Consider the following 19,503-nt stretch of genomic DNA (forward strand, 5'->3'; position numbering starts at 1 on the left):
TAAAAAGTACATATAAACGGAGTCTTTTTTTTTTCCTTTTCTTTTTCATTTTCCTTTTTCCTTTTTTCTTTTTTAATATCTATTTTTTATCTTTTTACCTCAATAAATCAGTTTTTTTTTAAAAAAAAAATTACTTCTATTCGTTCTTGTTTCTCGTAACCATGTAACTGAATAAACGTCTGGGCTTACTTCTTTTGCAATTACACTCTGGTAAACTCACCATTCCATCTCTGAAGTCCCTCCCCTTGCTTATCTCTCTTTAAAATCAGCATAGACAGGTGTATAAAGGCCGTGCTTGCAGTGTACTACGCCAGTGCTATAAGTAAGTGTTTTTTGTTTATGGCTTTTCCTTTCTCTAATTATCTCTTCAGACTTACGCTTCCTGCTTTTACCGTTGTGGCGGCTACTCTGTTTAGAAAAGGAATTAGTACGTATCGATTTTGAGTCTTCTTATCATAAACTAACCTAATATTCATTTAGAAAACTTTGGTTATCTCCCTTGTTTTTAGATTATACGTTGCTTCCTACACAGAATAATCAATGACTTCATGTTATGCCATGTACCGTTTACTTTTTAGCTCATTTAAGTAGTAATCCATCTACATAGCAATTTGTCCTCAAGTATCAAAATATAAATAAATCTTACTTTCATTCTTTTAAATAAAATATATAATCAACTTTTAAAACTGCAAACCAATTTTTTCAAACGAATGAATGTATTAAATAATTCAATATGTATAAACGAAAGTTTTTTTATTTCGCTGAAGGCTGAAAGGGAGAGCTGATTTTAAAATATACACCCCCTTAATTATGCATTTAATCCGGTTTTTTTTTTTTTTTTTTTTTTTTTTTTTTGGGTAAATGGGTTAACGCTTACTATAAATTCGTCTAAACGAGTAAATGGGTAAATTTACCCAATTCGTTTTTTTGGGTAAATGGGTAAACACTTACTAAAAAATTCGTCCAAACGAGTAAATGGGTAAATTTACCCAATTCGTTTTTTTTTTTTTGAGTAAATGGGTAAACACTTACTAAAAATTCGTCCAAATGGACGAATCAGGCGAAACATTATAGCCTTGGTGCATACATTTATTCCAGATAATACAATCCAATGATATGATCGCTCGTCAATAACAAGATTCTCGAAGGTACCATGAGATGCTCGATCTTTAATTGACAATACGCCTATTGTATATTTGACAGGTTTCGCTTTAATGATTGATATTCAGCCAGTCCTGAATATGTATATAAAGAACCCAATTTATTGTATAATAAAGACTTTAGTTTATTTTTGCAGTTTGATAATTTTACTTCGTCAAATTTCTTTATTTTTATTCTTAATTCGTAGCTTTATCTCTCGAATTTCTCAGATCGCAGCAAATAGAAAAAATTCTTGCTTCATTGATGCGACTTTCGAGCTGTTGTGGAATGCTGTCCTGCCTTTTGTCTCCTTGGAAGGTTTGAAATACAACAGGTACAATTCAATTTTAATTGATTCGTACAAAAAGTATACTTCCACTGTTGAAACCATGGATCAAAAAAAGCTTGTTGTCAGGGAAGCATCAGCAATGATCAGGGGGTTTGTTTGGGGAATACCCAGTTCCATCGATGATGATAACAGCCCACACCAATTCACAGACGGTGAACCTGCCTGTGCTATAGAGCTGTTGATGTTATTTTTTAACAACATGTCTGTTGAGTTTAAAGCACGAATCGGAGGGTTTAAAGACAACGTGAGCCGCATTCATCTTTGCTCTGAAAATCACGAACATAATTACATCAGTGATACACGTTTTGTAGATCTTCTGGACATTGATGACTTGATGCGAGACTTTTTATTAGATACGCAAGAGTGTAGCTCGGAGGAGGAGCAAGAAAAAGAATTTTGTTCCGTTCTTTTACATCATTTAGTTGTCAGGGAGAAGAAATTCCCCTGCACATACGAAACTGATTGTAAAGGAATGGTAACCGCAACAAACGAGATAATTGACTCTCATACACCTCCTTTTCTTTTCATCACCGATCCCACCAATTTTGTGAGACGCCATGAATCATTTTCAAGCAACAGCGAAAACGCCAACATTAACCACTCCAACATATATTTTCCAGAAAATATATCATTAACCAAAAACTCTCAATACCAATTACACGGAAGAGTTTACTCTACCTCTTCAACAGGAGAGCATTTCTTTACAGTCTGTTACAAAATTATCGATGGTATTAATTTTTTCGTTCGCATTGACAATCTCGATAAAGAAATCAAAATAATCACATCAGACATGAACAAAGCCCGGCAAATCATTAAAAGATGCCGTGGAACAGTTTATGCCTGCTACAAAAAAAAAACTTATAGACATTTTCTTTCTTTCTTTCTTTCTTTTCTTTTAAAATATATAATATAATCAATAAACATTTAGATAAATTCACTTTGCATTAAATTCATGCACCTGTGAGGTACATGCCTGAGTGACCGTTTTTCCTATAAACTTCGGTTAAACTAAATCCCGCGAAATTACAACATTTTTCCCCACCCTCCAAAACCAGAAAGGTTGACTCATCATTAAAACTCAGGAGAGTTGTGCAATATAAAAAGGATCAATTATTTCATAGCAGCAGAGTTTTTTTAGTCTATTTTTACCCCTAATAAAAATATACTTTTATCTCATTACTTTTCTATGTAATATTTTGTCAAATACCACAGATATTATCACAATTGCTATATGGATAAATGATTTCTCTGCTAAAGATTCCGGACATACGAACATAGGCTTACATAAAGTATATTTTATTAGCCGTTACTGATTTATATCTCAAATCCATCAATTCCCAGTCTCTGGAAATGTTAATTCGATCTACGTAGAAATTAATTAAAGTATTAATTTAATATAAAAGGACATATTTTTTTATCATGACAAACTCTCCAACTTATAATAAAGGATTAAAGAGTCTCATTTCTTTACTTCTGTTTATTTTTATATTATATTTTTACCCTTTTGTACTCAAATTATCACAAAGTGTATTATTTTTGTCAGATACCACAAGCTCGGCTCGGTTTTACAGACGAAAGATCGAGCTTGATCGCGTTTTTTATTACACAAAATGCACGTGAAAGTGATGACAATTGCAGAAAGTTATGATTATTAAATGTTATTTATTAAAATGCGACTTGACTTAAAATACTAATTATAAGAATAAAATTGAGAGGTCTCAAAAGGTATTATAAAATACGGCGTATAATGTAATACATAGAGTAAAGTGTAAACGAGTAGGATCCTGTAACCAAGAAAACTTATTGATGGTTTCTACTAAGTACAACCAGTACAAGTGCTCGGCTTAACCAGGTTTAGCTTAAATTTTTGTATCGTTTTTGTAAGAAGTCTGAATTTTTTAAACGCGTTTCTTGATTTACATCCGATTTTAAATTTGTGCCATTAGAGTTAGAAATTAAAGAGCAAAAAGAATTATGAAGTTAAGAGAAAATTTTATTATCCGTCCTTTTACAGCCTTGAATTTGAAGTGGCTACCTTCAATTTCAGAAGTTGTTTTTCTAATAAATAAAATATACAAAAGACTATCTGCTGAGTGCTAAAATTGCACTTATAATATAATAAAATAAAATGAATAATCGTCGATCCCACATGATCGACTCAAATACCAAATACAATATCATAAATGAAAAGAACTCATCAATGATAAATTCTGAGCAATTGCTTTAGAACTTAAATTTGACTTAAGATTTTCTAGAATCATCGTCCTCTCAATTCTGACAGAACAATAAATACAGATCATTGTTTACGAATCAATCCAATTATAAAGGCAATGTCTGCTTAAATTTAAGGGACCATCGGACAAGTACTATACCACCCAATGGTACCTCCACTAATAATTAGATACCGTTTTAACCACAGATCCCATTAACTATAAAAACCCTACCTTCTACCATAATGTAGAAAGGGATTCAGTTTTAAAAAATTATTAATAAGAATGAAAGCCTTTAAGCACTATTAATCTTATTTACCTGTTTTTTATCTTTATTTTTTGTACTGTGCTAAACCGAGTTTTTCCACATGCTGTATTCTACCTCTTGTGTAATCTTGGACTTATCATTGATTGACCAAATATGTCAATAAAACCGGTGCATAGTCACTATTTTAGATTTGTACTGTAAGATATAAGTGTCCTAAGCTCTGTTTGCTTTAAACGTAATCTCAAGAGTTCCTCGGGTGTATTAGAGTAGTCTTGTGATGTAAAGTCTTATTTGTAATAATTATCACATTTGGCATTTATCTTTATATCACAAATGAATGAATTTTTGTCAGCTCAAATGTACCTATGGCCTTGTTACATCACCACATGAAAAGAACAAATTTAACGAAGTAGAATTATTGTATTGTGGAAATAAACTAAAGTCTTATTGTTATACAAATAAGTTGAGTTCTTTGTATACATATTTAGGGCTGGATGAATATAAATCCCTGAAATAAAAATTGCCAAATAGACAATAGGCGTATTTTCAATTAAATTTCTAATACCGTCATGGGACATTTGAGAATCCAGTCCTCAACGAGCGATCATATTTTTGGAATATATTATCTGGAATAAATGAACGACTTGTTGTATTTGATGCCTATATAATATGTCTTGAGTCATAAAATACTTCGTATATTTTAATAAAGACTATCGAGAGTGCAATCCCTATCATCTACAGATACACCAACTTTCATATTTTTTTATCTTAGAGATCACATCATATATTTGACTCGGGTTGGCTGTATCTTCTAGCATCTATTCCAATTATTCAAGTAATCCAATCACCGTAACCATTGCATGAATGAATAAACTAAACGTATAGATATAGTCTTACATAGTATTATATCATAAGTTTTATTACATTTCGTCAATAATTCATGATCTAAATCCAATAAGTCTTACTTTTCTAAAAACATTGGACCGATCTACACAGAAAATAATTGAAGTAATAATTTTGATATAATGATAAACTCTCCTAACTAGTGATAATAAGGACTTAAGATTCTAGTATCTCATTTATACATATCAAACAGCACTTCATATATACAAACGTATATTTTAAATGACTGAATGAATTTTGCAGTTGTTCAAGATTACTTTTTATTTGTATAAATTGATACTCTTTTGTGTAGACTATGATCCTCTTCTATTCTATCACACTTAATATACTATACAAGTTGTGCATGCTGACTTCAACCTTTTACTAACAATATCACAAGTATCTGTCCTCTGTCGTTTTAACATTCCAATTAATCTGGGAAAACCATCCTCTCTTGTTTTTGTCTAAATTTTTAATATTTTTTTTTTTATTTGATCTTTTAAAAAAAAGTGCAGGAGATTATTTCTTAGAAGTGGTGAATGGTACAGAGAAAGCGGAAAGTAATAAACGACCATCTGTGTTTGTATAAGCAGTGGTGTTGAAGATGACATCGAAACCAGTCATTTTGGGGTAGACATCAAATGAGCCTTCAATTTCAGGGAAAAGAGCAAGAGCAGAAGGAGGGAAACCAAGTGCGATATTACCGTTACCATCACCAGCTGTCATTGAAAGGCCAGGCCATTCTTTAAGACGAGGAAGAACAATTTCGACTAATTTATCCATGAATTGATACATTTCTTCGCCACGAAGAGTCACCTTTACACCTACGGGCATACCCTCACTACATAAAAAAGAGAACGTCAGTTCATCGTAATTCTTTTTCTTTTTTTTCTTTCACGCACACACACATGTATAATTTACCGTAATTTCCAATTAGCAACAGAGTTTCTTGCATATACAACATCAGGTCGGATACCTGTGATACTTTGGAATGCCATAAAGGCAGATAATAAATTACTCTTGCTGTTGATAGAATCCTTAATCATGGCATGAAGTGTGATTTTATCGAGACTGGGGATCACTTTAGCGCTCTTAAGGGGTTGAATGGGTTTGACAGGTTTACCACCTTTACGAGTACGAACAGCGTCAGGGTTATATGTGGAAGATTGTACAGTTTTTTGTTGTTGTTGTTGTTGTTCTGTCTCTAAGGCGTTTTTAATTTGTGCTTCAAGGTCGGGATATCTTGAAGTAGGGGGTGCAACACGAGTGTGATCATAACCTAATACCATTAAATCTTCAGACAGGGTATGATCGTAATATTCTTTCATTCTCAATAAGCCATGAGAAGAACTGGCCTTGACGGCACTGGTGCTAAAACTGCGTGCAGCTAAAGGTCTGCAAAGTCTTCTTAACGCTAATGAGGCCATGGCAAGTTATAAAGAATAATTCCAAAGAAGAAAGCAAAATTATCTTCTAAAAAAAAAGTTACCCTGGCAGTTTTACAAGAGTCACATTTTAAACTTCAGCATCCGGGTTTTTGTACATTGGGTGAGATTTTATTAATTTTTTTTTTTTACACAATCTAAAGAGAAGAACCACCAGCAATAACAATACCAGGTCCACGGGTTGATGAGATAACTACGTTTTGAATAAAAGCTGTAGTAGAAAGTAGAGATGTTAGTTATGGTAATTAGAGCAGATATACACACTTTATATACCTTTCAAGTTGTTGGTCTTTCCAAACACCTTTAATTCTTCGAGAATTGCCTTGAGATTGGCCTCGATATCCTTTTCTTCAAAATTGACTTTACCGATACCTACCAAAAAAAAAGAAATTGGGCAATTAATGCTTTTTAATCCTTTCTTTTCTCTCTCTGTTGTTGTATGTACCTGTATGCAAAACACCAAATTTATCACCCTTAAAATCAAATGCTCCCTTGGATGTAGTGACAGTGTTGGTAATATCGTCAGTAACAGTGCCTACGATCAAATATGAATATCTCATTCTCTCTTTTTTTTTAATCACGCATAAATTTTACCCTTCTTGACGGTAGGCATTAAGCCCTTGGGACCCAAAATACGAGCAATTTTGGTAACCTTGGGAAACATTTGAGGTGTGGCAATACACTTGTCAAACTTTAATTCACCATTTTGAACTTGCTCAATCAATTCCTCACCACCCACAAAGTGGGCACCAGCAGCTCTGGCTTCATCGGCCTTTTTACCGGTGGCAAACACTAAAATAGTAGCTTCTTGCTTGATATTTTTGGGCAAAACAATAGATCCACGAATCAAGGGAGTGGACTTTTCGATTTTACATTGCACATGGGCTTCGATTTGATGACTGGGGTTACCTACCTCAAATGCTTTTAAAATTTGAACAGCCTGTGAAAGTTCAACAGCATCGGGGTTGTGACGAACGAGCTTCTTTTTAGTGGCGTAACTGCGAACTTGTGTAAAACAACGGGCACTGGTGCGTGAAAACATTCTATATTATTGACAATGGAGTTCAGCTAAAAAAAAAAAAAAAATTCATACAGGGTTTGTATCATAGAAGAGTGTGCGCGGAGTTTTTGACTGCCTTTTTGCTCCCCCTTTTTTTCAAGGAACACATAACAATTGGCTTGAATGTCATATCTGATATGGCATGACCTATTCATATCTAGCTTAAAGGGTAAAAGAAACACCTGCTTAATTTTCCTTTTGTTTTCTATCAGTTTCAGTACCTTTATATTATCAGGGCAGATACAAATTATCACGTCAAACGGGTCATCTTTATTGTTAGTGTTTTGTGTTGAATGTAGCAAACTCGGAATTTCAAATATGTTTACATGCATGCGCAAATGAAAAATTAGTGTTAGAAAGAGTCTGTTACTTTAAGCTCTTCTCAAGTGACAAAAGGGTGTACAAATCAAAATACACTCGTGCGGGTTCCCATCATTAAAAAGTAAGAAAGGACAATTTTCTTTTAATAAATAGATATCCAACAAATGGGTCGACTTTTTTCATGCGCTGTGACTAGTTTAAAATTCAATTTGTGTGTTTTTTCCTACAATAACTTTTTTTCTCGGTTCTTTGTTTTTTTTTTTTTTAATAATGTGGAAACGAGCAATTGCAAATACAATTTTACAACAGAATCCCGGTCTCGATGGTATGGAAAGGAGAGAGAAAAGATAGCTAACGCTCTTTGGAAATTAATTTTTTGTTTTCAGTTGATTGCAGTCAGTTTCAGACTTGTGGGTCTTGTATAGCACAAGAAGGTTGTGGATTTTGCGGAGGGTCTGGGAGCTGTGTAAGCGGTGGATGGTTTGGGGCATTAGATAAATCTACATGCGGTTTAGGCGATTATTATTACCACCAATGTCATAGTGAGTGAAAAAAGAAAATATAAATGTGTTATATATGGCTAAATCATCACAGTGTCTACTTTACCGCTGGGTATTATCATGATTGTGCTGACAAGTATAGTGGTTATTGGTGTTCTGATTGGCATGGGAATATTGTGCTGTTGTCTATGTTGCAAATGTTGTGGTGATAGCGATACAGAAGAAGACGATACAGGCGAGGATAGACCGTTGTTAGGGTCCCGTTATTTAAAAAGATCGTCTACGTACTACCAATGGAATCGACCCCCACCCCAGCAAAATGAAGAGACCAACAAAAAAAAGATGGCAGTATTAGACGAGACGAGTCATAATGAAGGGGACACGAGCACTAATAAGAACTGGGAAGATAGACGTAAAGCACTCTTAAAGAAATATTCACGTGAACCAGTGACAAATTAAAAAGGCTTGCATGTGAAAAAGCGAAATAAAAAAAAAAGAGGTTTATTTTACATGAGAAAGAGACGGGTGATACAAATAAATATATATAAAAGGTAATATTATTGAATATAATAAGGGTATTAAAAAGTGTGGAGGGGGGGTGGAAAGGGATTTAAGCAGACACAGTAGGCTTATTATCTACTACTTCTTTATCATTCCATCTTCTTTGCTGTTGAGCAATCATCTTTTGATGTAGTTGTAACTTTTCTTGTAATTCCATCAATTGTCTTTGCTGAGTTTTGTGCTGAAGTAAAGCCGCAGAAGCAGGTGCTACTGAATCAGTTGTCTTTTGTGGGTAGTTACCATTATATCGACCTAAAACACCCATACGACCTTCAACTTCAACACGAACTTCCAGATTTTTGATCTTTTCTCTCAGGTTTCTGTTTCTCTTTTCAAGATATTTAACATAATCTACCGCTTTGAATAATACGGTACTCTTTGAATTATTAATGTTCTTGAGAGTAGGTACAATCTCAGTCAGATCCTTGAATCCTGATCGAATCATGCTACGTCTCTTTTGCTCTGATGCAATATGATTACTTCTCTTTTCTTCTTCAGTCAATAATTCTTTATGAGGCTTTCCTCTTCTGATGGCACCACCAGAGGTAGGGCTGCTACTTGTGCCATTATTGCTGTATTCCTCTTCCTTTATTGGGCTGGTTGTGGTGGAAGAGGACTCACGTAAAACTGGTTTTATATAAGGTGCTGTGATACTATTGCTTTGCTGAAGGTAAACCACCCCAGGCTTTTCATCCTTTTGGTTGAAATATCTCTTTTGCTCATCCAAAGATTGAAGTATATGTGTTTGACGATGATATTCTTGATAATTAAGTGACATGGGTGGTGGTTCATACATGTTTAATTGTGAATCAATTTGCATCGTAGGGTCAACAAAAAATTGATCTAAAAATTGACTAAAAGCCTTATGATCATGTTCATCTAATACAGCGTTATTCATTGGTGTGGGTATATCTTGTACAGAAAATATCTCATTTTCTGTCATGGGTGGTGGTGGTGGTGGCATATCAAGTGGAATAGGCATAGCAAACTCTGGGTCAAGTCCTAGACTAAACTGAAAATCTAGTAAAAAGAAATGAACGTTAATCGCCATGTCGACTTTTTAACAAGATGACCACTTTTTTTATTGTAATATGTTTATTACCTTCAAACGCAACGGGTTCCTGTAAAGGCTCGTTCATGTTCTGTGAATAATTCATAAAGTTCCAATCATTATTATGATGGCTGCCTGAATATATATTATTTGAATAGTTCATACTGTGGGGGGTTTTTATGTATATATGTAAATAAGAAGGAAAGGAAAGAGAGAGAGAGAGAGAGAGAGAGAGAGAAAATAAAAAAGTTTTATAAACGGCGCGAGCGCACCACCACACACACACACACACACACACACACACACACATTTTATAAACACTTGTAATTTGCCCCCGCAAAAAAGTGTTACACCTAATCTAATTTTAAAACCAATCGTTTTAATTTGTACTTCCTAATTTTTAAATTGTGCATTCTTTTTCCCAATCAAGCGGTACTTGGTCTTTGACAATTTTGTTGAATGCTTCAAGCGTGCAAAGACTCTTGTCGCCATCCTTGTGTTGACCCTTTTGGGAACATCCGGGTAACTCTAATGTCTTTTCATTATAACGAACTCTGACAAAATGCTGTTGGCTTTTCTTTTGTTTGAATAGTTCGAATAAAACTGCACTACCAAAAGGAGGCCATCTATATATGTACACATGATAGCTTGTTAGTACGTATTCTTTTTTGTTTATATATTGGATATACCTATCATCAAATGCGTTTAATATGATTAAAAGTGGACCCACAGTACTAAAAAAGAAAGTTAAAGACTCAGTTTAAAAATATATAAATAAAGGGTGCACCACTAACGTATCATGACCAGAATAAATCGCCAACTTTAGCTGATCGTTCTTTCCCTGTTCTTGAAGAGTCATACGATCTCTTATTACACCCATCAATCTACCCAGTCCTAATCGGCGTACTTCCTGTGATTTCATAGAGCCATAAAACCACTCCTTTACCACAATCTCTTCTAAATCCTCAAACACCTCATCCGTAATATCGGCAGGTATCTTGAATCCATGGACCTTGGCTGCAACAAGCGTGTCTGAAGGGATAGATGTGTGATTATTATTATTATTTTTTTTTTTTTTTTTGGTAAGTTCGGCTTCATTTCCTAATGGAGCATGTTTGACCTACCTAAAATTCCATTTGCTGAGGGATGACTATCCAAGGAAACACCAGAAACATATTTTTCCAATTTCTTGGAAAGTGACTTGAATTTATCTTGCATCATGTCCGACACAGTCTTGTTAAACTCTTTGGTCAATTTACGAAGTCGATAACAGTTGGGATTAGGAAACATTAAATCATCCCTTGGATCTCTAATCCAGTTTCAGTGATCACTTAGTTACACACAGTTTAATCTTTTTTTTTTTTTTTTTTTTGGCCTACCGGATTCGAAGCTTTAACAAAAAGTCGCTTGGTCGCTTATCCTGTGGGTATAGGCCTCCTGCTACCAACTGCTGTACAGATTCCTGCGTACGAATATAATCACTGCTTCTCACATAAATGCTTTTCTCATCATACACATCAGGTAAAAAGTTTAACCTATCATAACTAAATAAGCATCGTGCATCGACATACTATATATCAACTTTTTCTTTTTTACTTTTCAATGTACTGGTGTCGGATACGTTGGCCCAAAGTTGTCATTCTATATCTTCCTAAATTCGTCAATTGACCATAATAGCTATCGGGATAGGTTATTTTTCTTTACTTCTTTTATTATACTTGTTATTTTTACCATCCACCTGATTCGATAGGCACTGAACGACTTTCTGTTTCTTTTGTCTCGACCAAGCGTTCAACGGGCGCTACATCTAAGCGAGATACAATCTCATTTTTCTGTTCAAACTGAGCAATAGTAGCAAACATGGCAGAGTTGGCTGCACATAAGTTCCAGACAGGAGGGATAATACCCTTAAGTCTTCTTCTCACAGGTGAGCGCTCACCTGATATGTAAAAATATTTAGTATGCAAGTTCTTGCTTATAACGTGTAAGTTTACTTACCGTGTCGATGGACTATTTGTAATAGCCTTTTTTTGTTCAAGTAAAAAATTATACCGGTTAGTTTGTGGTTTGACATGACAAATGACAAATGGGGTTTACTTCAATTCCAGATCAGCTGGATATTGTTCTTTTGTGAATTCAGGCAATTGTGCAGACATGGCGAACAAAGAAAGAAAAGAAAAATTAGGGCGGGAAAATTAAGCGATGACTAAACATTGGGTGGGGGGAGGAGTATAGAAAATCTGGGGAAAACTGAAACCTTATTCAAAGGGACAATAACAATATTAATGTCAAAATCACATCAGCATCAATCATTGTACGGACAGCAAAAATTGTTTGCATAAGTAAACAGTGTTGCATATGACTATGAAATTCCTTATAAGATTAAACCTATGCCTGAATTGACTGTTCTATTTATACAGTCGACATTTATTAAAATGTTATGGATAACTGACCATAAAGGTTGAATGTTATCACACACAATGGACAATTACATAGCTACTTGGGAATGCCAATGAATGCTTTATTGTAGAAGATCGTCTGACGCGATGAATTTTAACATGGCAAGCGCGTCAAGAAGAAAAAAAAATGGTGATATTTATGATAAAAAGACTAAATTGTGGTTTATTATCACCCAATCTCGCGTTACACTCTTGTTACAATGAACCACTTAATTAATTTACAGTTTTTATGTTTATTGTGTATGAACACCACGTGAAAACGTAACCTTCCTTATGTTGTTTTTTTATATGAGCACCATCAATCATGATTCAATATTATATGTACAAGAAGATGACCGACTATATGCTTGCAGTGAGCTAATATTACTGTCATAATACCTTAATTGTATCGATATAATGCGCATGTTAAATGACTCTAGAAATAAAAGTAGTGTCAACTACTTTCCATGTTTATAATTTTAAACTGACAGTGAAAAAAAAAATAACCCAGTTTGATATGACGCGCTTGAGTTTTTTTTTTATTATTAACGTGTGTAGAAAAAAAATACACACACAAAAAACTTTTTTTGTAGTCTTCATTTAATATCAGTCAGTCAGAAAAAAATATACAGTGGAACCTATTGAACACACAATGTAAAATAATGAAAGAGGAAAAATAAAAAAAAAAGTTTGACAAGCATGTTAATTTGTTGTTTTGCCCTTTCCCTATTTTCATTTAATTTTTTATTTCTATTTCTCTTTTTTTTTTTTTTTTTTTTTGTAGTCATGACGACAGCATTAACAAACGAAAATTGGACTTGTGGACAAGCACCAGATAGTCCTGATTATCACGATAAAGAGTTTACTAATTCAGATGATCTTGAAGCCACCTCCAATCTGTATGGTTCATCTCTTTTATTGAATCAACAAGCAGTACATCAACGTCGTCAACATTTAGTGATTGTAGGTTCTTTTGATAAATCAGTCACTTTGGGTAGAGGTGGCGCTTCCACCGTCAAGATTGGTAGACGTAACCGACAAATCAGTCGTATTCATGTTTCCATTACCTATTCCAAAGAAAATGAGCAGTTTGAATTACTCGTGGTTGGCCTCAATGGTGCTTGCGTAGATCAAATTCAATATGCTCAACATCAAGTAGCAGCACTAGAGAACGATAGCTTTATTGATATTTTGGGTGATCACTTTTACTTTAAAGTGCCTCCTTCTCCTATAAATTTTGATAATATCAAACCCGATATCATTGTCAACAAGAAGGATATTTTCAGAGAATTATCTCCTGAAGCCGAAGAGGTAGTTCAAGAAGAAGAAGAGGAGGAGGAATATCCAGCTGAATTGGTACCAGAGGACCCATTATCGAGTGAAGAAAAGGAACTATCTCCTGACCCACCTGTAATCGAAGAAGAAGAAGTGAAAGAGACCTGTGATGAAGATACGAACGATTATGCCGAAGTTATTATTGATGCACTTGGTAAATAATTTCATCACTAACAAATTTTGTTTTATTTATTTATTTATTTTTAATTTTGGACCCTAGTATTCTCTCGTACTTCATCCATGCCAATTAGCGACATTTGCTCGCGTATATTAAAAGGAAATCCAACATATGCTAAACAACCTCGTGCTTTATGGATTGAACGTATTCGCACCGTGTTGAAAGAAAGACCTTTCTTTGGAGAAATCCAGCGTAAAGGAAAGACGGCTGATGGATCACCCACCGAAAACTTATACTATTATAACAGCGAATTGGATCCTGTTGAATGGCGTCGTTCTACTTACACTCAGGTGGGTCGTAGTGCTCGTAAATGTACTTTGAAAGATAAACAATACTTTTGGAAGATCCCTCCAAAGCTTGGTCGTCATAGAAGCGCCTATATTCCTCCCCCTGCAAATGACAAAAGACAACGACTAGATACAGGAGATCATCAAGATGAAAATGTTGATCCTAAAAAGACAAGATATTAAAAGAAAAAAAAAAGTGAAAGGACCTGTCAAAGTACATATCATTATTTCCCCTTCTTTTATTTTTTTTTTTTTTATTATTTATTTTTATTTTATTCGTAATAAAAAACATTTTAAAGCTTTGCTTCATTCTTTAAAATAGAATCTGCAACATGTAAAGCAATGGCTTCCACGGTCACCATTGGATTCACTCCAGAAGCTGTTGGAAATACGGATGCATCAGCAACAAATAAATCTTTTACTTCCCAAGTCTCACCGGTAGGCTTAGTCACAGAGACCTTGGGTGAAATACCCATACGATTACTTCCCATTTGATGTGCACAAAACACACCAGCTCCTTCGTGTGGGAATCCGTACTTGATCACGCTTGCTTTCCATTGGATAAATCTGGGGTTATCTGCTCTAGATGGCTCATCCTCCTTAAAATTGAAAGGTTCAACACCAAATTGGCCTGTATGAATTTCACGTGCACCAGCAGCAGCCAAGATATTAAGAGAACGTTCAATACCATCCATCAAGGATTCACGATCACGGTTTGAAAGAGCATAATCTACCACACAATTATCATTTTCATCATAACGAACAACACCAGTGGAGTCCTTATCACGACTCAAAACCAAGATAGGTGAACAACGATCATAACGCATCATCAAGTCTTTATGATGCGCAGCTCCACGCCAAGGAATAACAGAGCAATAACTACCAGGGGGGAGACAAGGCACTTCCAACTTAGCACCATAACCATCATTCTTGATACTTTCAGAGACAGTACTCACGGCGGTCATGATAGACCCTTCAAATGTACGAATAGGACGATCAAAGTAACCAAACGTAATCGTACAAGGATGGATTTTTAAATGACGACCGATATTCTTGTTCTTTAAACCACTTCTTAAAAGAACTCCAGGGGATTGCAATGATCCAGCAGCAACAACCACCTGACTGGCCTTGATGTTAAACTTCTTGTCATTGGCAATACACTCAACACCTGTCACTTTACCTCCCTTGATGAGTACACGGTTTACTTTGGTCTTGTCCATAAATTTCGCATTATGTTCGTAGGCATCACGAAGCCAAGTATTCATCGATCCGTTCTTGAGACCGGCTTTACAACCGGCAAAGCAAAAGCCACAATCATGAGCATTATTTCCAACGTTTTGAGGAATATCTGCTACGGGATAACCAAGAACCCTAATAAAAAAATTGTTGTAATATTAGAAAGAAAAGTCATACAATTTAAGGAAAAGTATAAAAAATAAAACTTACTTGCAACCATCAATTAAGACTTGATTTGAGTTGTTATGAACAATACCTTCTGTGGAAGCACCAATACGTTCAAAGACACGATCAAGGTCTTGAGAAAACTGTGAATAGTTAGAATGAATGAATAAAAATAGCTCGTGGGCGGGGGAGATCACTAGACTTACTTTGGGAGACACAAAGTGGGACAAGCCTTCTTTGGCCCATTCCTCGCGAACAAAGTGCTGAAGTTTAAGAGATGCACACCAATTGATTGTGGTACCACCACCAAATACACTACCAGCAAAAATAGAAACAGAACCTTCATAACTTGGTGCAATGCCACCGTGTTCATATAGATTTGTCAAGGCTTTAGATTCATCCATAAGGAACTCGTCTTCATGATGATAATCACCTTTTTCGATCACCAACACCGATTTACCTGCTTGAGCTACCTTACTTGCAACAACACCTAAAATTTTATGTGTTACTACTATTTATATTTCCCCCACACTTTTTTTTCGAAAATGAATGATATATGTATACCTCCTCCAGCACCGCTACCGATGATGACTACATCAAAAGTAGCATCTTCTCCAATTTCATTGGGTGAGAGCATAGGCAAACGTTCCGGTATATTTTCATACTGAGCATCTAATTTTGGGTTGAAATGCATAGCGGCGCTCAATTGTGTCGAATGGGCAGCATAAATAGGATGACAGGCCAACGAATGAAAAGTCTTGTAGAGCAATCTTAACTGGGGTAAAAACGAATTTTTCCAATTTAAAATAACCTTTTCACGATCGGCAATTGATAAATTCTTAAATTCGTCGAAATGACCTGTCAGGGCAAATGTGCCTGCACGAGTAGATAAAACAGACAAGATCATCAAAAGTTCTTTGCGCTTTTCAGGTAAAACAGTGCGGTTAATAAAACCCCGCGTGGTTTGGATTGACTCCAAGCTGGAGGCGGATAATTGACAAAATTGACGGACTTGTTCTTCTGTATGTGTAGCTTGTAATTTAATCACAAGTGCATCTTCTTGCTCTTTGCTAAGTGGGGCAATAAAGGTTTCCACAATAGCCTTTAATGTACCTAACTGATCATTATTTAAATCAATATCAGCTGAGACACGGTAACGAAAATTCTCTGTAGAAGACATTCTCTAGAATAAGAAAGAAAGGAAAAGCTAAAGAAAAGAAAAAAAAAACTCCACCCCTTTGTACGCCATTAATTTTTATAGTAGGGATTTACATCACGTGTTTTTTGATAAAAGCGATACTATTATGCATAAGTTTTTTTTGGCTCTTTTGAGAACCTATTATTATTTTCCCACAAAACCTTGAATTTTCTTCTCACTGAATATATTAGTTTGTTAAAACACGATGTTTGCTATTTTGTTACAGGTTACACAGTATAGACAGAGGGTCAAATCTAAATAAGAGGTATATCAGCCACGTCTTATTTTTCAGCTTTACGTGTATGGGCATTAGGCAAATATGTACGTTTAAGACTTATGTCATATTCGTTTTCTTTTGATTTAAATCAGTTGATTCTGTACCTAGATCCCATTTATCAAATAATTAGGCTACCGTGCGCTTTTTTGTAATTTATACATTTCTGGCCTTAAACATATAAGCTCGAACCAATGTACTATTTTTGCTTTTGTGTAAAGCAACAGAACAGGTTTTTGTAATGATAGCATAGCAATCGGTTTCATCAGAGACAAATAATTAGTTAAGCAGATATACCAATTACGCCCTGGAGCTATTTTATTGATTTATACAACATATCTCTCTCTCTCTCTCTTTCTTCTAACCCCAGTTTTTGTTTTTTTTTTTTTTTTTTTTTTTTTTTTTATCGAAAGATTTAATTCTATGTAATGGGATTCTCACATTCTCTTACCCAAATACAATGGTGGTTGTTCAGGTGTTCAATGAGTACAATGATGTGTCTGAAATAGAATTCCCCGATCTGATATGGTCCTCCCCCTTCTGTAAATGAATCTTTTGTCCAAAAGACGCATATTCATTGATATTGATTCTACCCAATCGTTCGGATTTGGCTAGTCTACCGGGAACAGGTGCCTAATTTGAGTTATTATGGAAAACTTTAAATTTTATTTTTTCATTCAACATTTGACAAAATGAGTAATGAACGAGATAATTTAGACAAGTTATTGCTTGTTTTTGTTCATGGTTTTCGAGGTTCAGATACCAGCTTCAAGGTAAATACTTGCAGCTTTGTTGAAAGACAGTATATTAACAGTAAACCCAGGACTTTCCGAATAGACTTCAGACCATTCTTACAAACACAGTCAAAGCCGATGTGAATGCTATTGTTTATCCATCTTATAAAACGGCTGGGTAAAGTTCAGCCAAATATAACAAATCTCTTCCTCCCATCCCACAGTCTGACATGTATTCATGTAGAGATCTTCGAGTTGCAGTAGATAATTTTTCGACCTGGTTGTGCAATGAAGTTGCCACTTTACAGCAGGAGCTTGAACGGTTCAATAGTACCGGGAAAATCATGGTTGTACTATTAGGTCATTCCATGGGTGGCATTGTCTGTAAGTTCCTTTTTTTTCAAAATCTCATGTCCATTCCACTTAAAGTAATTGTTTTTTCTAGCCGCAGAAACGATTTTACGCTTTCACGACAATAAAAACAATGAATTGCTTGGCGCCAAAATTATTGGCATGATTGCTTATGATACGCCGTTTTATTCCATCAATCAAAATTTTGTTGCGGATAAAGCTTGGTCAAGTGTCGACCAGATGAATAAAGAAGTTGGACGATATTGGAATACAGGTAACTCGGCTGCTGCTGTGACAGCAGCGACGGTGACTACAAAAGCGATTACTGCGGGCACAAGTAGTAGTAGTAGTGCCAGCAATAGTGTAAAGAAATGGGGTCTGTTTGCTGGTGTCTTGGGGGCTGCTGCTATTGGGGCTGCTGCTTATATGGCAAGAGATCAGATTTCGGCTACTATCTCTGAGGCGTTCGACCAATTGACCTTCATTAGCGATTTGACAGACATGAATGGCTGTGATCAGAGGTAACTTACATAAAAAAACTCGAAATCCAAAAAAAAAAAAATTTAACGCATGACCATAAATAGAGTGAAAAAACTGCTTCAAGTGCCAGATATTTTCTTCAAATGCTTTTATGTACAGGTAAATTACAATGACAAGCAAAGAAATGATATAAAAAGATAAACTAACTGTTTTTATATGAAATACTTATAGCTGAGTGCATTGGGAAGTGATCATCGACCCAAAACTTTTATAAAGTTGCCTCCAAGTGATATTTCCTACCTGTTTGTTCCAGTTCACTCCTCTGCAGACAACGAAATTAATGCTCACACTAGTATGTTTAACCCGAAAAAGACCGATCACTACTATGAGTTGGGAAGTGACTCGATAGCATTAATCAATGAAATGGTGGCAAGATTTCAGCGCCAGAAACAACATGCTATTGCCAATTACCCGTATTATCCTCCCCCTCCCTTCAAACCTACAGCTCCGTCAAACCCTGTGTCTCCAAAAGCTGAACATATCGAAACTCCTAGTATATCCAAACCACCCTCATATCCCTATTACCCCCCTCCAAACTGTGCTGGCTCTTCTTCGACAAATGCTCTCCCATCCAATGGCCCTTCTTCTAATGTATCTTCATCTGATATATCTTCTTCATCTTCCCTTTCTCCTGTCCCCTCTCAACCTGATTATGGATATAGTTATCCCCCTCCCCCGCTGTCTTAAACATATACAATACCATGGCAAACAGCCAAATTAGATGACATTCATAAAATGAATCTGGCTTTTATAAATTTAACTTCTTACACAATTTTGATTTTTACAAAAGAAAATGAATTTCGTGTGCTGTTAATGATTTGTTTGTTTATTTGTCTATTTGTTTGCTCAAAACAATTTTGCCTCCTTTTGTCTTTGAACTATCGTCAATAAAAAGAGATTGTGTACTTGAATCCCATTAAGAACCATAGAAAGGATTCTAGCAGATAGTAAGACATCAATGTAACTCGTCATAAAGCTTT

General features: G+C 35.2%; 8 protein-coding genes across 8 annotated transcripts; 4 read left to right on the plus strand and 4 right to left on the minus strand.

Annotated features, from left to right (window-relative positions):
- Positions 1-1,529: 1,529 nt before the first annotated feature.
- On the plus strand, positions 1,530-2,860 carry EV154DRAFT_604503 (uncharacterized protein; the record flags this gene model as incomplete). Its single annotated transcript, XM_051607404.1, has 2 exons — positions 1,530-2,217; positions 2,793-2,860. The coding sequence occupies 2 exons, from the start codon at positions 1,530-1,532 to the stop codon at positions 2,858-2,860; spliced, it is 756 nt and encodes a 251-aa protein (XP_051455205.1).
- Positions 2,861-5,311: 2,451 nt separating this feature from the next.
- Positions 5,312-7,356, minus strand: EV154DRAFT_544778 (ribosomal protein L1-like protein). The gene is made up of 6 exons (XM_051604622.1): positions 6,889-7,356; positions 6,740-6,829; positions 6,568-6,666; positions 6,446-6,505; positions 5,771-6,263; positions 5,312-5,690 (listed from the first exon to the last, which is right to left on the minus strand). The coding sequence occupies exons 1-6, from the start codon at positions 7,334-7,336 to the stop codon at positions 5,369-5,371; spliced, it is 1,512 nt and encodes a 503-aa protein (XP_051455206.1). The 5' UTR covers positions 7,337-7,356; the 3' UTR covers positions 5,312-5,368.
- Positions 7,357-7,927: 571 nt separating this feature from the next.
- On the plus strand, positions 7,928-8,672 carry EV154DRAFT_516479 (uncharacterized protein). Its single transcript, XM_051602393.1, has 3 exons — positions 7,928-8,000; positions 8,062-8,217; positions 8,270-8,672. Exons 1-3 carry the CDS (start codon positions 7,946-7,948, stop codon positions 8,632-8,634), a joined length of 576 nt encoding a protein of 191 aa, XP_051455207.1. The 5' UTR covers positions 7,928-7,945; the 3' UTR covers positions 8,635-8,672.
- A 113-nt stretch (positions 8,673-8,785) lies between these two features.
- Positions 8,786-9,875, minus strand: EV154DRAFT_425032 (uncharacterized protein; the record flags this gene model as incomplete). The annotated part of the gene is made up of 2 exons (XM_051596221.1): positions 8,786-9,756; positions 9,839-9,875. The coding sequence occupies 2 exons, from the start codon at positions 9,873-9,875 to the stop codon at positions 8,786-8,788; spliced, it is 1,008 nt and encodes a 335-aa protein (XP_051455208.1).
- A 271-nt stretch (positions 9,876-10,146) lies between these two features.
- On the minus strand, positions 10,147-11,962 carry EV154DRAFT_516482 (histidine phosphatase superfamily). The gene is made up of 9 exons (XM_051602394.1): positions 11,885-11,962; positions 11,786-11,811; positions 11,519-11,726; positions 11,384-11,464; positions 11,167-11,322; positions 10,912-11,096; positions 10,582-10,819; positions 10,477-10,521; positions 10,147-10,413 (listed from the first exon to the last, which is right to left on the minus strand). Exons 1-9 carry the CDS (start codon positions 11,941-11,943, stop codon positions 10,188-10,190), a joined length of 1,224 nt encoding a protein of 407 aa, XP_051455209.1. The 5' UTR covers positions 11,944-11,962; the 3' UTR covers positions 10,147-10,187.
- Positions 11,963-12,984: 1,022 nt separating this feature from the next.
- Positions 12,985-14,344, plus strand: EV154DRAFT_516487 (uncharacterized protein). The gene is made up of 2 exons (XM_051602395.1): positions 12,985-13,714; positions 13,781-14,344. The coding sequence occupies exons 1-2, from the start codon at positions 13,012-13,014 to the stop codon at positions 14,206-14,208; spliced, it is 1,131 nt and encodes a 376-aa protein (XP_051455210.1). The 5' UTR covers positions 12,985-13,011; the 3' UTR covers positions 14,209-14,344.
- On the minus strand, positions 14,189-16,626 carry EV154DRAFT_516488 (uncharacterized protein). The gene is made up of 4 exons (XM_051602396.1): positions 15,991-16,626; positions 15,633-15,916; positions 15,472-15,569; positions 14,189-15,396 (listed from the first exon to the last, which is right to left on the minus strand). The coding sequence occupies exons 1-4, from the start codon at positions 16,604-16,606 to the stop codon at positions 14,319-14,321; spliced, it is 2,076 nt and encodes a 691-aa protein (XP_051455211.1). The 5' UTR covers positions 16,607-16,626; the 3' UTR covers positions 14,189-14,318.
- A 964-nt stretch (positions 16,627-17,590) lies between these two features.
- On the plus strand, positions 17,591-18,508 carry EV154DRAFT_425029 (uncharacterized protein; the record flags this gene model as incomplete). Its single annotated transcript, XM_051596220.1, has 4 exons — positions 17,591-17,671; positions 17,722-17,810; positions 17,877-18,016; positions 18,078-18,508. The coding sequence occupies 4 exons, from the start codon at positions 17,591-17,593 to the stop codon at positions 18,506-18,508; spliced, it is 741 nt and encodes a 246-aa protein (XP_051455212.1).
- Between the last annotated feature and the right edge of the window lie 995 nt (positions 18,509-19,503).

The sequence above is a fragment of the Mucor mucedo genome (assembly GCF_025094135.1).
Source record: "Mucor mucedo strain NRRL 3635 chromosome Unknown EV154scaffold_80, whole genome shotgun sequence".
NCBI classification, from domain to species: domain Eukaryota; kingdom Fungi; phylum Mucoromycota; class Mucoromycetes; order Mucorales; family Mucoraceae; genus Mucor; species Mucor mucedo.